We start from the raw sequence: 17,397 nt of genomic DNA, 5'->3' as shown, positions 1-17,397 counted from the left end.
CAGATTGGTGTTACTGAGACAACCTTGATCTATTTTGACTGAACATGGAAGATTCAGTTCATACCGTAATGAACAAAATTAAAATATACTACCATAAAACCTGTTGTGCATATGCATGAAAACCCCACCAAAAAACATTACTGTAAACAAGTTCCAGTATACTAACTGAAATAGTAGGAACCATTAGAAGATCTTTTCACTTCAGTTAAAAACGGCCCACTCTCTTTATGCTGCAACTGCATATAGAAGCCCAAGTGCTGTTATGCCAGTAGAGTGCCAACATCAGCCTGTACTTTCAGTAGTTCACACAGACAAAATGTCATGGGGGAAAAAAAAGAGTCACAAAAACCAGATACATAAAGAAACGGAAAACTAAAAACAAAGACAGAGGATGAACACTTTTAGCAGGCCTTGGTCAAAGCACACACCACAGCACCATGGAAAAACTTTTCAAGTTGTCTGTCAAGTGTCTGAACAACAGCATTAACAAAACCCACCCAAAGCAAACAAAAAAAAGCCCCCACACCAGACATGCTGCTTTAGAAAAACAGTAGAGAAAGGAAAAAATTATGAGCTATTGAAGATTTACTGGCCTAGCTTGTTAGTCTGTCTCTGCACTAAAAATGCATGCATCACCACATGAGGCAAACAATCCCCTATTAGCATGCTACCAAATACAGAAATGCTTTTTTCTTAACACAACGCAATGGTGAACACTAAGTAGCTAGCATTCTTATTTATCTATTATTCTATTGTGTTATTATGAATTATTTTTTCAGAAACGCGTATAACATGAGCAGGAAAATATGTTTTTATAGAATATGGTTTTGGGTGTCACCAATTAAAGGAGCAGGGAGCAGTTTCTCCACAATACAGAAAAGAATGTTAGACATCTGTTATGATAGAGAGGTTAGCGATGGAAAACACAGAGTATTCTATGACTAATTTTCAATTTGATAGACACTAACAATCTGTGCAACTATTCACTGCAGGAAAGCAGCTTTCTACCCCCCTCCAAGAAAGAACATTGTATTTTCTTGAAATTTAGAAAGCTAGTAAATGTTTTGACTTGTAACAGCTTTATATTTTCCTTAAGCTGAGTTTCTCAGACAATTGATTTTTTTACCTGCAACAGTAACTTTAATGAATCTCTGCTCTAAAGAAAGTATTTCAAAACGTGCTATAAATCTGATCTTGAACTTTAAATAAAACCCCCAAACAGGTGTACTGTTGTTTTTACTAATTCCATGAGGTTATTTAAGAACTGCAACGCAGCTGTGTTTAACTACATGCACATTTCAACCAAGTTTTGGGTAAGAAAAGTGTTAACAGATTTCAGGGGGAGAAGCAGTCTGAATCTATTAGTCTTGTAGCACCATTTTCCTGCTGAAACAGATTATCATCACTACAAAAAGACAGACTGGAACAGGTGTTAAAGCCTAAGGTATTTGCTAGCCCAATGCTTGAAAAGGTTTAGAGGCAAAAAGGAAAGGGTTTAATATGCAAATCTTATGAAGCACGTTTCATTAAATTCGTTGTATCAGCAGACAAGGGAGATAAGGGAATCTTATCTTCCAGGATCTCCCTTCAAGAGAAAGAGACTATCCCTGGAAATAATCATAAGCCAAATGTTTTGGTAATCCTGAGCTAAATATAAACAAAATCAGTTATCCAATGATAGGATAGTATACCATTGTGATCAGTATTGACCTTTTTCATAGGCATATTAAAGACCACCCAGATTTCTGGTAAATGAAATATCATATATTGAAAATAAAGAAGTGTCACAAACAGACAATTTCTTTTACTACAATAACTTAGTTTGGTGAGTCATATACTTTGAAAACAAAAACTGGACAACAGAAATACAAAATAACATTTTTCAAGTTATTACAATGTGGAATAACTTGTGACTACTCCAGAAAACTATGAATTTACTCCAATTTCAAAAAGAAAGAAATGGAGTTGTGCATTGATTGATAAAGGCATTAAAATAGTTTCCAATGAAGAAGAAGTGTCATGGATAGTACTGTTTGCTTAAGCTCTGGCTTACCTGCAGGCAGCTTCTTGTACTCTCTTGTTGCTATCCAAGATACGCTTTAGCAACTCAGTCATTAATGGCTTCAAGTATGTGTCCGGGGGTTGACTAACTACCCAGTGTGCATAGCGACTAAGAGTCCAGCATGTAATGGAGCGCACAAGAGCCTTTTTGTCGGAGAGGCACTGAATAAGGTGAGGGATCAGCTCTGGAAGATACGGAATCATCCCCTGCATGCAGCCTAGGAGGAAAAATATACCTATTGCAGTACCAGAATTAACAAAAAGTTCTTTTGTTTCCTAGAAGGGACATATTTTCATTCTCTATCATGTAGGAATACAATTTTACAATATACAAAGCCTACCTAATTTATATTAAGTGCTAAAAAGAAACCTTACATAAAAAAAGATTATTAAAATCTCCAATCATTTCAGCCACATTTCTACTTCAGTGCTTCCCCAATCTCCAGAAATTGTGCTTATTAAATGGAGTATGGCAAGTTCACCCAAATAAAATCAGTTTATAAAGCCTGGAGGTCCTTTGTCAGTCTACTCAAAGTAACCAATACAACAAGTATAGAAAGACTTGACAACTAATCATCACATCATTAAAAAGGATTCCTTAAGAAACTTAATCTTTTTCTTGTTTTCTCATAATATACAAATACTGACCAGAAAGAAAAACAGCACATTTCTAGTCAGCAAAGATCTACCTTTCGCAACTTAAAACAAAGTTTTCTATTAAAAAGAAAACTGTTCATGAGATACTGTGGGAAAAGGATGATAATCTAGGCATAGACCCAACTGTATTTCTTCAGCTTGCAAAAAGGACAGAGATGCTGAAAATACAGGCAAAAAGCCAAGCAAGAATACGTAAACACAAAATAACAGAAGTCAACATATTTAAATTGGAGAACCATCCACCAAAAGGAGCTCAGAGCAGAGATTACAGGAGTGTCTTCTCTGTTTCTGAAAACACTTAAATGAAATACAAGGCTCAAATTTATTAAATATTCCTCTTCTAGGAAATCAAGGTAGTATTTCATGAAAGACCAATAAATACATGCTGCAGAGTTAAGAAAGGGAAAAACAAAACAAATTACTGACGCTATTTTGCCTCCCAAACATGCATAGATTTGAAAATGAAAGTTAAATAACTCCACTCACCAATTAGCAGATGTAAAGATTAATCAATGAAACCAAACCAGCTAAGGACATACACTTGTTTGCATATGTAAATTCACCTGGAAGCAACTGATCAAAAATTCAGCAACATGATATGCACTGTTGCCTTACCTTCAGCAATTGCTCCAAGAACAAGGATACCAGATTCTTTAACTACCCATTCAGGATGGAAGAGTAATTCCTTCAAAAGGGGCAAAATGTGTGGCAGAAGTTCATCACGAAATACATTGGCCAGGACATCTAAAGCAGCAGCAGAACACTTCCCTGAGGGGAATTAACAGTGTTAATCTATGATTATTACACAAGTAGTTGTAGTTAGGAAATATAATCCTCATTTTAACTTTAAGCTGCCAGCGGAGTCTCAGGGCATTAAAAGATATTTCCACTTCATTACAATACACAGTGATCCACTATGCTCTGGTGCAAAACCACTGCTCTAAGAAAGCAAATTTTGCAGCCAGGATTTATACACTGGGAATATTAAAATCCTCACTGACAGGAACCACTCCATGATACTGCAACAATATATACACTACATGATTTCGGGATGGCATAATAAAGGAAAAGGGAAGGTCTGGGACATGAATGTAGCATACTGGATAAACTAATGAGAAATGGCCTACAAGTACTAGCACTTGATTAAACAGCTGAAAACCAATCCATGCCTCAAAGTAAAAAAAAAGGCAAAATGATTCAACTCTATACAGACTAAAAGGAATTTGCTGGCCTCCGCTCTGAGCTTTTATACCTTACTCCTCTGCTGTGATACACCAATATGAAAAGAAACACCACAAAATTTGCCTGCAAGTTTTAATCTCAAATTTTTAGCAAACAAAAACTCATAAAAATCAGCAACAACTTTGAATATGAATCAGAAATCCTTACTCTTTCTTTCCTGCTGCATGTTGTCATGTCTAGTAAAAATAACATGAAGGTATTTTTATAAAGAATGCTCATATAACAATTTATAACACACTTCTTGCTCATTATAACCTCAGTTCCGCTGGATCCAACTGATCTCATCAGTAAGCAATGATACTAATTATCAGGCTGCACTGATGCTTCCTCTCTGTTCAAATTGAAAGTCAAATATAGAACACCAGATAAGAAGTAGGGCACGCAATTCTGATTTTCAGATAATGCAAATTCCCTCAAGTCTAGATAACATATGTTAATACAGATTCTTAACAGTTCTGCTCTTTCTCTTTCAGGCCCCCATTCCTGATAAACTTTAGCTTCCTTACTACCTTAATCAAAACTGTAGACCACAGGGCACCCTCTGTCATTTCAGCTATCTTTTTCAGAAAACATGTGTTTAATTCTGCAATCTCTACATATAGCAGTGACCAGAACAGCATTATGAATATAAAACAACACTATTTTTAAAAAGAGCCTTTATAGAAACAAGCTTATCTGTATTAATTTTAATAATAATAACAGCATATGGTCTCAAAATCCATAAGCTTTAAGGTACATTAACCTTTTGTGAAAACTCAGGGCCTTGGAATGAAAAAAAAATTATGTGATGTATCTGAAACTCAAAACATTATTCCACAATAAGACTGCTCGCAAAATTAATCTGTCAGATTTGTCATAATTTCACTCTCTATTTTCTATCATTGAGCTTAAAAATCAGTTTGTGGTGTTTTCTTTCCTTATCATAATGGCCTATTGGCCTGAAGGTCCTATGACCTGCACACAGGCTACCAACTGTGGCTTCCTCAGACGTATCTCCTGCAATAACTAAGATAACTATATCTCTCTTTATAACTAATGTACTACAGTCTGGTCAGAAGCAAATTCATCACATAGAATAGAACTACTAGTAATGGCTGTCAGTGGTAGCATGTTCATATGGAAAAAAACCCCCAAACAACAAAGGCACAAAGAAAACACCCCACAAAAACCACAAAACAAAACACATAAACCGATTTTAGAGGGAAGACTGAAGTAAATAGAAGCATTATTAAGCCTCCTACAGCTATCAGTATGTAAAGGGTTGGGGTTTGTTATTTTTTGATTGACATTAAGCAGGTGATACATGGTTTTCATTATCTTGTAGAAATAAAATATTAAGTCCAAAAGTTCTGTTGAACTGCATCCCATAAATGTTTGTTGCTCGATCTGCCATATTCAAAATAAGAAATAAGCTTACAGATGGCTAACTTTTGCCAGTTACATAGTCAAGACTCCCCCTCCATATTCCATACTCTCAATATTCCTACAAAGTACTCTTTTTACTGTGGTTCTTTTACTACATAAATAGTTCTATTTTGAAACATTTTACACATTACTTTGACATACTTAAATTCCAGTCAGAAATAGTATCATCATCATCAAGTTCATCGTCATCATCATCATCATCTTCAATACCATCTTCTTCATGTTGCTGAGCCACTGTCCGTGAACGATGAAAACGAGGTCTTATGTCCTGTTCACTATCTGGAATAGCTTCGTCTTCTTCAACATCCCCCTGTCACCAAAATGTTTTATCAGATAAACTACTCCAACTATATTGGCCAAGGAAGTTAAAAATGTAGTTTTAGTTCAAGATTTTGTAAACATATAGAAGATTAACATCCCACTTGTGCTGCCCAGCTAACTAAATTGTTCCATTGTTCCTCCATTCTGCTGCCACATTTACCAGAAACAACAGGAACACAGAAGCAAGAAAGGTAAACTCACACTCAAAGTATCTATCTTTTTTAAGAAATTACTCTTGATGGAATAAAGTAGAAAAATAGCAATAGGGAAATTCTGGTACACAGACATATTCTAAAATGTAGCACTGGAAAAGGCTGTGTATTCAATCTAAAGGCATTAGAAGTAATTATGAAGTGTTTTTTTAGGCTGCACTGTTGCAGTAGTTCATGGGTAATAGTATCTTAATTCTGCCTAAATTGGATGGGAGGGAATAAGGCAAAGCAGGAAAGCCTGCAGATTATTTTGCAACAAACATGCCAGCAGTTGTATTTAGTGTTGAAACAGCACACCTCGCCCCTGAAGGCTAATTCTCCATTGAATAGATGGTAGGACAGATCTGCCCATTCTGATCTGAATCATTCTGATTTGTAGGTCGGAAGCTAACCAGATATTCTTACACAGTGAAAGAAGCTGATGCTCACCTTCAACAAAATAATATCAATCTCTGAATATTTCATACCATTTACCAGCACAGGTATCAGCCTACAAAGAAATATTGATATATGTCAAAATAATACATAAAAAAAGCAAGCCAGTTTTCAGTTAGCTGGACTATAATCTTGGTTGTAACCTTCATCCCCAAAATAATAAACCCCCCAACAACTTAACCTGATAACCAAAGCTAGTACCTAAACCAAGCTCCATAAGGTTCATGGATACTTTGTAATCTGAAAGTGTTAACTGCAAATCACAAATTTTTAAGCAGAGGGAGCCAGACGGCATAACTGAGTTTTAAATTTAAAAAAACAGATATTCTTCCATATGATTTATTCTGAATCACCTTTCAAAAATTAAGTCTAGAAGTTTTCAGTAAGAATTCAAACTCCCATTATATGCACGACAAACAAGTTTGGTCTCACAAATAATACTTGTCACTTTATTTACTTGTGGTTGAAGACTCTACCTTACTTTCATCTTAAAATGGAAGACTACATGAAGCCCTCCTATCTTTCTGTCATTACTTCAGTAAGACAAGTCTCCAACATTGCAGAGATCTTGATTGATCTAAATTAAAATTTACTTCATTATTAAATTGATTATGGCTATGTATGGCTGTAGAGATGTAGAGAGAGTATATACTTCACATCAAACCACATTCTCCACTAAAAATATGCCTTAGAAGCCAAATCAAGCTGATAATGACCATGGACTGATCCAGCCCCACTGACAGACTCAATTTCTCTATATTCTGCAGCTGAGAAGTATTGTTTTTGAAGGTACTAGGCCAGCAGTATTATTCATGCATTGCAATGGCACATTACCTTCTAAATTTTGAATGAAGGAATGTAAGTATACATATCAACAATTCATTGTCATTTCTGCAGTATACTTCTGCAGGAGTTACATATGTCATTAAAAAAGCTTATGGGAGCTAAATGGATAAAAAGATATTAGCTAAAAAAAAAGATATTAGATACTACATTAGTGGGTTTTTAGAAGATCATGTTCCACTTTTAACTGAACATAAAAAAGAAAAAAGATTATCATCAAGTATTTATAAACTTATATCACTCCCAAGTCAAACAGGACTCACCAAGAAGAAAGCTGCTTTGCACAACACGACATTGAAAGGTTATGAGAGAAGTGTCATGTTACTCTTATGCATTTGTTCTTCTAGAAATTTAAAAGCTTAAAAAAATTAGTATGACACTTCAGTGTCAATATTCATGTGGACCAAGACAGGTTTAATACCAGTAGTTAATAAACTACTGTTATTCTCAGTATAAACATGACGTGTATTGAGATGTGGGCAGACACTCAATTGTGCTACCCTTCTTTTGTTTTTTGAGCTACGAGAGTAGGAAAAAGTAAAACCATTCTATAATTTAAAATCACTTCTCATAGAATTGGTTCTCCTGTTTTCAACTCCTTCTACTGCTACAGCAGGTTTTTTAATCTCAATTATCAACTTTCTAATTGCTTACGAAAACCAAACTTCTGCTGATTGTTTACATCTCAAATACGGATATTGATTCCCATTCAAAGACCTATATTTTGAGGCATTTTTTGAAACTTATATGACTATCAGGCTGCAGAAGTAAAAAGGAACATACTGTACACACTTTCTTCAAGTTTAAATTGCAGTAGCAACTGATACAAAATTGATTCCTAAATCCAATGATGTCATTATGTTTTATGTTCTTTCTAAAACAGGGAACATTCTTTACATGGCTCTGCACATAGAAGCATTGCACAGAGATGGCTACCTCAGTGGTAGTCAAGACAACGTGCTCACGGCATACCATATATGACAGGTAATGGCACGTAAAGATGTTTGTTTGAGCTTAAGTGCACATTAGCACATTTTTGCATCCATGTGAAGTCTGTTAAGCTTCATGTAAAGCATCACAGTGATACAATCTGAATTGCTTCTGGAAGTCACTGGGTCTGAAATCCTCCGCAGTCCTTTCAGTGAACTCTGTGCTACAGTCATTTTTACTGCACACAGGAAATAGCTACAAGAAAATTCTTCTAAGCATACCACAAGCTAGATTCAGTCTTTGTAAGACCAACCAGGAAGTTAACTGAAGTTTCAAGATTACTATTTCAAAATAAAAAGGAGTTACAATTCTTAATACTTACTTAGTAAGATGCCGACATAACACCTCTTTACAAATTGGCTGTTCAGCCAAAGTCAGCCAAAACTCACAAGCCTCCAAAGCCACATTTTCATCTTGGTCCTGGGTCCTCTGAAGCATGTACTACACAATATAAAAATGTATTACATGTATAAGACAGAAGTTTCAAGTGTCCAGAAGTTACCAACATTGCAAATTATGGTCACAAAACCAGACTATGCTACCATAGTTTCTCTGGGGTGAGAGGAAGAAACAGACATGAAACAGTACTTACGACTACTGTGAGAATAAGCTAAGAGACTTCTTTATTAATACTAGATGATTCAGATTCTAAATTTCTCCACTGCTTAAGTGAGAACACCATTACCAAGCAACTGAAGAGACCTAGTATAATAAACAGCAGTTTCCTGCAAATATATATATTTTTTTACTGCCCCTTTGCAGTTTTGAATCAAAAGGTACAAATATACCCTTAATGAGATGGAAATACTTTTTATTTACAGTACCATAAAGAAACTTCCCTTCCAATTCTTGATTATTTGACCGGATGACAATGTGGGGGGTGGGGAAGGAAGCGTCAGATTTTCACTCATGACTGCAATTCACAGATTCAATATCAAACCTTTAAGCCTGCTACTAAAATTTAGTCCTCCTTCAATCAAAAATAATCAAATACCTGCATAAAGAAAAAGCTAAGTTGACTACTGCTACAACAGTTATACACAACTACCAAAACATTCCATGCCAGCCCTTATTTCTGATACAACTGATTCTCCTGTTCATTTTAGAAAACCTCATGGAAGTCCATGGAGCTACATTTCCTTGCACATGGATCTAGAGCAAAAGAAATCCCTCTTCAGTTGATTCAAAATACCATTTATTCTCAAAACTAAATAAAACAGAGGAACCTTTAATATCCCAATTTATTTCAAGGATGAAAAACTTGCTAAGAACAGAACCCCACCCTATAGAATTGAACCATATCTTGAGCTTTCCTAAAGAGTCACTATTGTGATTAAGAACCCATACAAACAGAAATACTGCCCTGTTCTGTGTTGTCAACAGACTGTATTTCAGTAAAGCTGAAGAATGTCCTACTCACTGCAAGCAAGGCTTCCTTAATGCACATGGGCATTTTCCCCAAAGGGCTTGAAAATCCACTATTTTGTTGTAAGTTTGTTATTCGTCAAGAACACAGAATGACAAAATGTAGACTGTTTGACAATGCCCCTCACACTGTCATTTCCGCTTTAAGTATCTATTATAAGTATCAGACTATATGGTCCTTGAAGTTAAGATAGTGGTAGGCTGAAAAGGCTAGTTACACTCAGGGGTGTAAGCTGTATACACAGCCTGAAAACAAAGAACAAAGAACAGTGGCCCTAGTAACAAAGCACACTATAGAGAGGATTTTTTTTTTATTTTTATTTTTAATATTGTAATGCCAAATTTTAATGAGTACCTTTAATGAAAAATTTCTACTGCTTTAGGCAATGCAAATAGTTGCTTTAGCACAATAAATTACAAACACCATACAGGAAGACTAGACAGCAGGCCAAGGCTGTCAAGGGTCACCTCAGTTTTATGCATCTCTAATGCCTATGTATAGGAGCAGAAAAACATTAACACCTTCTTTGTGTTGTCTGGACATAGTCTTTATGGAATTTGACACCGGGTTATGACCCACTTGTCCACATGAAATCTACATGAGAAACATTATGATCTTAGCTGTACTTCTGGTCTGGCAAGTAGCATATGTTAAACACTACCTAGAAACTGCTGGTATTTCACAGAAATTTGGAAATTATTCACATCTTAACCAGTTGAGCAGACAAAAAAACAGAGCTGACTGGTCTGCTGGTAGACAAGTCTGCACTAGTCTAGAATGGTAAAGGAACTATCACACTAACCTCTACAACTGAATGCTCAAAGAGTATCTCAGCTATATAAAATAACAAGCCTTATTCTTGTAATGATCAACACATCTGCAAAAAGTGACAGCTTCAATGTGTAAACTACCACAGTATCAGCATAAGTACTGGACTTTTAACAAGATCTTGTAAATTAGGGTTCAGCAGTGTCTGGCTGCTCTATAGTAGAACTGATCCTAGCCATTTCGGGATCAATGAAGGAAGAGTATACAAGTGTTCTATGCATTGCCTGTCAAATACTGTGTTGAGTTGGCAATTAGGTAAGAAGAAAGTTTTGCAATCTCAGTTTTGAAGGAAAATTGAAGAGTAGACAACTGCAAGTGTAACATAATAGTTCTGATGAATGCTTTTTATTTGTTACTATTCATGCAACCCCAAACATTTTTTTTTCAGCACACAATCTGGGAAATGAGACTCACCTCAACTATACTAATCATATGAGGAAGCAGGCGATCCATTCGAACTTCCAGCAACATTACCAGAGCACGGCAAACATTTTTGCGTACTTCAGGCTCCTCATCACCAGCCAGTGCAAAAAGATTCTGTTGGGAAGTAGTACCAGTTGAAAAGTCTCAGTTCATGTAGTTCAACTTGTATTTAAATAGCCGTTACTGTCAAACTGAAGTATAGAAAAACGTACTTCTGTACTGTTCGACCCACATCTTAGAATACCATTTTACTTCTTAAAGACATATGGTTTAGCAAATGAACTCTTCAGACCCTCAATATGTATTGTACGCATAACCAAAACATTACATAATATTAACACTGGGAAAAGAACAGTGGCTTGGGTTTTTTTTTTCTCTTAAACATAAATGAAGCTTTGAGACTAGAAAGCTTCATCAGTACATAAGAGGACAAATCAAATACTCTAGGTAACCCAAAGTACCACCCTTCTAATCTATGTTCAGTAGCAGTATTCAGAGGAACACAGGACTCAGTGACATGATAATCCTTGTACTGACTGCACTTTCCACCGCAGCTAAGTGCCATTACTTTTACACCTTTCTGCAGCAAAAGTTTACTCTACTCATAGAGAGGAAGCATCTTTCAAAATACGCAACCAGAAATGGGGAGTTTGGGGATAGAGGTGGTTGTAAAACATAATTCAAAACAGTTAGACCCCAAACCAAGAATGCACACCCACCTCAATAAAAGAATCTATGTGCAACATAAGAGCTTGAGTTCTGCTGATGATAAATTGATTGACGCATGCAACAGCATGAGATCTACAAATGGAACAGTTAAAACAGACATCTTAAATGAGTTAAAAACATTTTTTAAACTGTAAATAGGTATCAGAAACATTAGGAAGCAAATTATAATGTCCAGTCATCATCAAGAGGGAACAAATCTGCACATCCATAGTATAACTAAGCAAAATTACTAAGGCAGTTATAAGTTTAGTAGTCCAATTAAACCAACTCTAGTTTAGTTAATAACCATCTTATACTCTGACATATCTAATGAATATTTTAAAATAAAGTCTTCAGTAAATAAAAACTAAAGCAGGATGTTTGGCATATTTGTTCCAAGCAGCATGCAAGGATGATCTTTTTGAATATTTTATGATTATTGATCTTCTCAGATACTAACAATTCCATACAAACCAACTTTGTTAAATTTTTAAAAGCCCTTCTTTGTTGTTAAGTATCCAATTGCCTTTGCAATATTTTTAATATTTAGTGGGACCAGTAAGCGTCAACAACGTATTTGTAGCTTAGAACACAGACATACTTCTAGTAGGATACAATAAAACACTTGTGGCAGAAGCATATGAAAAAATGAAATATTGGTTCTACTCCATTTCACGCAAAGCCATTACTTCCAGGCCTTTCTTATTCTCAGAGACAGAGAAGTCAAATTCCATCAGTAAAGGCAAAAGGCTTTACCTGTAAAAGCCTTCGAAGTTCCGTTAAAGTATTTTTACTAAAGTAACTCCAAACTTCTACTCTGTTCAGACATTTTTCATGAAACATTGTTCAGAAACTGTCTTTTGACAGATCTAAAGTATTTTATTGACACTAGTAAGTTTTCATGCTTCAGCACTATACTGGCAAAAGGCTGCAGGTCAGCAAGTAGCTTGCTTTAAACCTGAAACTGGTTTAATAGTTTCAAGATACAAACATCACAGCACAGAAAAAAAAAAGTGAAAAACTGTATAATGTGGTAGGGAAAAAAGTATGTTTTAATCCATTTCTCCTAGCTCCAGAGAAGTACTAAATTCATATTTCCACAAGAGCAAGATACTGCTTTGTTACATATTTTTCTCAGTCTGCATCTATTTCAGGTTTCTAAATCTTGTTTGAATCATATGATATATTACAAGTTATACTCCCTCCTCTTTGTCTTTACCAACTACTACTATTGGTGACAAAGAACTGCCACCTTCAAGTTGCAGCACCTTTCAATATAATTTTCAAACAAGAGTTAGAAATACATTTCACACAATCACAGAATTGTTGAGGTCGGAAGGCACCTCTGGAGGTCATCTGGTCCAATCCCTCTGCTCAAGCAAGGCCAACTACAGCCAGCTGCCCATGCCCAGATGGCTTTTGAGTATCTTCAAGGATGGAAACTTCACCACCCCTCTGGGCAACCCATTCCACCACTCAGTCACCCTCACAGGAAAAAAATATTTCCTGATGTTCAGAGGGAACCTCCTGTGTTTCTGTTTGTGCCCATTGCCTCTGGTCCTGCAACTGGGCATCACTGAAAAGAGCCTGGCCGTGCCTTTTTTTGTGTGCCCTCTCTTCAGATTTTTATGTACATTGATAAGCTCTCCCAGCCCCAGGTCTCTCAGTCTCTCCTCACAGGAGAGATGCACCAGTCACTTCATCATCTACATGCCCCTTTCTTGGACTCTGTCCAGTATGTCCATGTCTCTTTTGCACTGGACAGCACATAAATGGAAACAACACTCTAGGTCTGGCCTCACCTGGAAGATGAGGGGAAGGATCACCTCCTTTAACCAGCTGGTAACACTCCAGCACAGTAAACCATCACCCTTCTTTGTGGCAGTGGTACAGTGTTGCCTCATTTTAGGGTAAGACCTACCGTTCTTACTAACGAATAATAGCAAAAAACGTTTCACTCTGGAATTTTCATTCTATTCGATACTTCTTTTACTTTGGAGAGATTAATACAGGTTTACAGTGAAAAGATGATGAACCTATTTAATTTGATTTAGCTGAAAGATAAAGAGCTTTCTAAATTTTGGTGCAGTTAAACCAGATTTTTTTTTTCCCTGCAAAATCTCAGAAACTACGATCAGCAAAAGAATTTTGACTCTCCTATTGCTGAAATCATTACCAAATGAATACAAAATTGTTCTTTCTGAACAGAAGGCTAAGTTCTAACCACACCACTACATTTTTCATAATAATATGCTATCATGGCTTATGCCCAGCCAGCAACCTAAGAACTACGCAGCTGCTTGCTCACTGTCCCTGGCAGCAGCACAGGAAGGAGAATCAGAAAAAGGTAAAAAAAATGGGTTGAGAAGAGTTTAATAACTGAAATAAAGTAAAATGTAAATAATAGGCAATAAAGAGAGAGAACAGAATAACTATCCTCAAAAAAATCCCTAGTGATGCACAGTGCAACTGCTCACCACCCACTGACTAATGCCCAGCCTGTCCCAGAGCAGTGTTCAGCTCCTTCCAGCTAACTCCCCCCCCAGTTTACACACTGAGCATAATATTCAGTGGTATGGAAAACCCTTTTGGCTAGTTCAGGCCAGGTGTCCTGTTTCTGCTCTCCTGCCTGGCTTTATATGCACCTCCTCACTGGCAGAACTGAGAAGTCCTTGAGCTAGAGCATTACTTAGCGACAACTAAAACATCAGTGTATTATCAGCACTGTTCTCAGACTAAAGCCAAAACACAGCACTGCACTATCTGCTAGGAAGAAAATTAACTCTATCCCAGCCAAAATCAGTACATATGCAAAAACTTAAAAGAAACAGTTTGATTTTCAAAGTCATAGGCTAATTGTACATTTGGAAAAAATGTATAAAGAGGTGAGACAGTTTATTAACTAAGCAGATAAACACTGAAATTACTGGTGCATGGAATCTCTGGATCTCTGCAGCATCATTTAAGAAAAACTATTCATGTTTTAAACAGATCTACAAATAGAAATCTTGCTGCTCATGTAAATAAAAGTTACATAAATAAAAAGGTAACTGTAGTACAACACCTAAACCTACCTTATTTTTGGACTGCTGTGCTTGAAGAACTGCAAGAACTTAGGTATCATGATATTGAGTGGTCGGTCCAATACATCACTATCTAAGATTTCAGCAGAATCTTCACATATCTTCTGAAGAGCGCCAAAAGCACCCTATTAAAAAAAACCAAAACACCAAACAACCAAAACAAAACAAAAAGACAACCACAAAACATCAAATAAACCAAAAAAAATTTTTTTCACATCTGATTAAAGCAAGATTTCAGGCTTTGTACACAACAGGTAATTTCAGCATAACACAATAAATATAGGTATTTAACACAATAAATGCACCTAACTAAATATAGAATTGGAACATCACAGGAATCATAGAGTGGTTAGGGTTGAAAGGATCTTAAGATCATACAGTTCCATGGGCAGGGATGCCGCACACTGATAATGTTGCCCAAGGCTCTGTTCAATGTTGCCCAAGGCTCTGCTCAACCTCGCCTTGAATGCCGCCAGGGATGAAGTATTCACAGCTTCTTTGGGCAACCTATGCCAGTGCCTCACCACCCTCACAGTAAAGAACTGCTTCCTTATATCTAACCTGAACTTTCCCTGTTTATGTTTAAACCTATTACCCCTTGTCCTGTTGGCTGCAGTCCCTGATGAAGAGTCCCTCTCCAGCATTCTTGTAGGCCCCCTTCAGATACTGGAAGGCTGCTATGAGGTCTCCATACAGCCTTCTCTTCTGCAGGCTGAACAGCCACAACCTTCTCAGCCTGTCCTTTAATGTCCTTAAAGGGTTTTTATTTAAGCACTTTATACCAGCATCTGTAAACTCTCAAGCTGAGTGAGTCACTAATGGATAAGTGGTAATTTTAATTTTAGCACTCAGTGATCATCTATTCAATCATATTTTTAAAAATGCTTAAAAGCTGGTTCTTATTTGAGAAATAAATGTTCAGATGCCAAAGTATCCCATTTAATATATAAATAATTGTATTCCATTTATGTTTTGTTATGGGGCAGAGCTTTGGATATGATGGTCAATTTAAGTTCCACTTTCAAGTGGTTGGTTGGTTTTTTTTCTTTTTCTTGAGAAAACAGCACTAAAACCCCACATAACAGCATTGCATCCTGGACCATTCTCCTACCTCTGAGCATTACTTTATACAAAATGCTTCACACACTCTCATGGAGACAGTATCAAGCAATTAAAAGTCACGTTATCCCGGATATTTGTAAATCAGACAAGGCCTTTTTTCTCATCATAGTTTAAAACAGCTAACTTGGTATTTTTTAATTTCCTTCATACACACTGAACAATAGTTTATTTCACCCCAATACAGCTTTTCCAGATTAAGTTATAAAACGAATGAACACTACTTTCATGTAAGAAAAAAATCAGGGTTAACTTCATGAGAGGGATGATGCCTAAAACATTAGACATCACAAAGTGGTAACTTCAGGACACTTCTCAGTTGAGATGCCATGACTACCCATCTGCAGTCTTATTCTCCTTTATGCAAAGCAAACTAATTTGTTTGAATGAACAGTAAGAGCACAGAATTCAGGCCAAAGTATCAAATTTGATCCACTGTTCTCTGAGGAGAACATATGCACATGTAAACACAAACATAATAATCAAATTCAGATTATAACCTGGTTTTGATATATCTCCTTACCTCACAGGTATTGTAATCTTCAGAATCCAAAAGACCGCAAAGCTTTGGTAAGAGTTCAGGCCAATTCTGTAATTCTCCTTTTGAGGCAATGGTTGTTATCAGAATGCCTAAAGGAATCAGATGGATGAGGGAAATGAGACTTCACATACTTCCCCGTGTTTCATACCAGTTTTTCTCATTTTTCTCCTTTCAAAGTTCTAAAGAGTTGAGAAATTTCTTGTTTTGTGAAGAAATGGCAAGCATAAAAAGAATTACATTTAATTACTTTTTGAAGGGCTTTGAAATGCAAAGGTGGGTTGTTCCTTCCTGCTACCATGAAGTGCTCAGATGTGTGAAATCAAGTAGAGTCACCCCAGTTAAGGAGATAATCATGCCCAAACACTGCAGGGCAGCTTTGGCATTGAATTTAACAAACGCTATAAAAACCCTGACCTTCAATAAATACAGAGTATCCACCTCAAGTCAGCTCTTATTAGGATACAAAAGCATGAATGTGTGAATCTGTCATTAAATAAATTTACCACACAGCAGTTAAGTTATGTGATCACAAATTTACTGTGTTCTAAGACAGAGATACCTACTAACAGCTTACACACTATGGCAGGTCATCCAGTGATCAGCTGTAGTGATTGGCTGGTTGAGATCCAGCAAACAGATAGGTCAACCCAAAGAGTCACAAATAGTTTCCAGCACATACAGAAACCCCAGGAAAAACTAATTAGGTCATAGGAACAGGGAAAGCTACTTATAAACTAGGGACTGACTTTGTATGAGTCCATTTTACCTCAAGACAAAATGTAACAGGCAGAATAACCCGTTATGCTACTGACAAATATTTCTAGTGAGTATGAATACAAAAGAACTCGACAGTACTACAACTAACCTCCCAAGTGACAAGTGATGGAAAAAAATTTCTCAAGCTTTTTCATTGAGCTAATCACAACACACAATTTTTCCTTGCAATAAAATGTTAAAAATCTTGTTAAATACACAAGAATACAGGACAACATTACAGAGCAAAGGGCATTCTGGATAAGACACACAGTAACTAAAAGACACTTTGCATCATGTTTCCTTTGATGCAATAGGCTGGAGAACCCA

The 17,397-nt window shown here is 36.4% G+C and overlaps 1 protein-coding gene across 1 annotated transcript in view; it reads right to left on the bottom strand.

Annotated features, from left to right (window-relative positions):
* TNPO1 (transportin 1) overlaps positions 1-16,437 on the bottom strand; it is a gene marked incomplete at its 5' end in the record, with an annotated part of 31,843 nt that extends 15,406 nt beyond the window's left edge. Inside the window, 9 exons of the mRNA XM_061358612.1 lie at positions 2,054-2,279; positions 3,334-3,486; positions 5,527-5,695; positions 6,348-6,408; positions 8,509-8,627; positions 10,855-10,977; positions 11,583-11,664; positions 14,646-14,779; positions 16,297-16,437. Coding sequence (XP_061214596.1) covers positions 2,054-2,279; positions 3,334-3,486; positions 5,527-5,695; positions 6,348-6,408; positions 8,509-8,627; positions 10,855-10,977; positions 11,583-11,664; positions 14,646-14,779; positions 16,297-16,437 — 1,208 coding nt within the window. The remainder of the gene's footprint in view (positions 1-2,053; positions 2,280-3,333; positions 3,487-5,526; positions 5,696-6,347; positions 6,409-8,508; positions 8,628-10,854; positions 10,978-11,582; positions 11,665-14,645; positions 14,780-16,296) is intronic.
* Between the last annotated feature and the right edge of the window lie 960 nt (positions 16,438-17,397).

The sequence above is a fragment of the Neopsephotus bourkii genome, unplaced genomic scaffold (assembly GCF_033783945.1).
Source record: "Neopsephotus bourkii isolate Nb327-2 ecotype Australia unplaced genomic scaffold, CSIRO-AGI_Nbou_v1 NB_948, whole genome shotgun sequence".
Lineage (NCBI taxonomy): Eukaryota > Metazoa > Chordata > Aves > Psittaciformes > Psittacidae > Neopsephotus > Neopsephotus bourkii.
The sequence above is the reverse complement of the archived record's forward strand: the minus strand, read 5'-3'. Positions and strand labels throughout refer to the sequence as shown.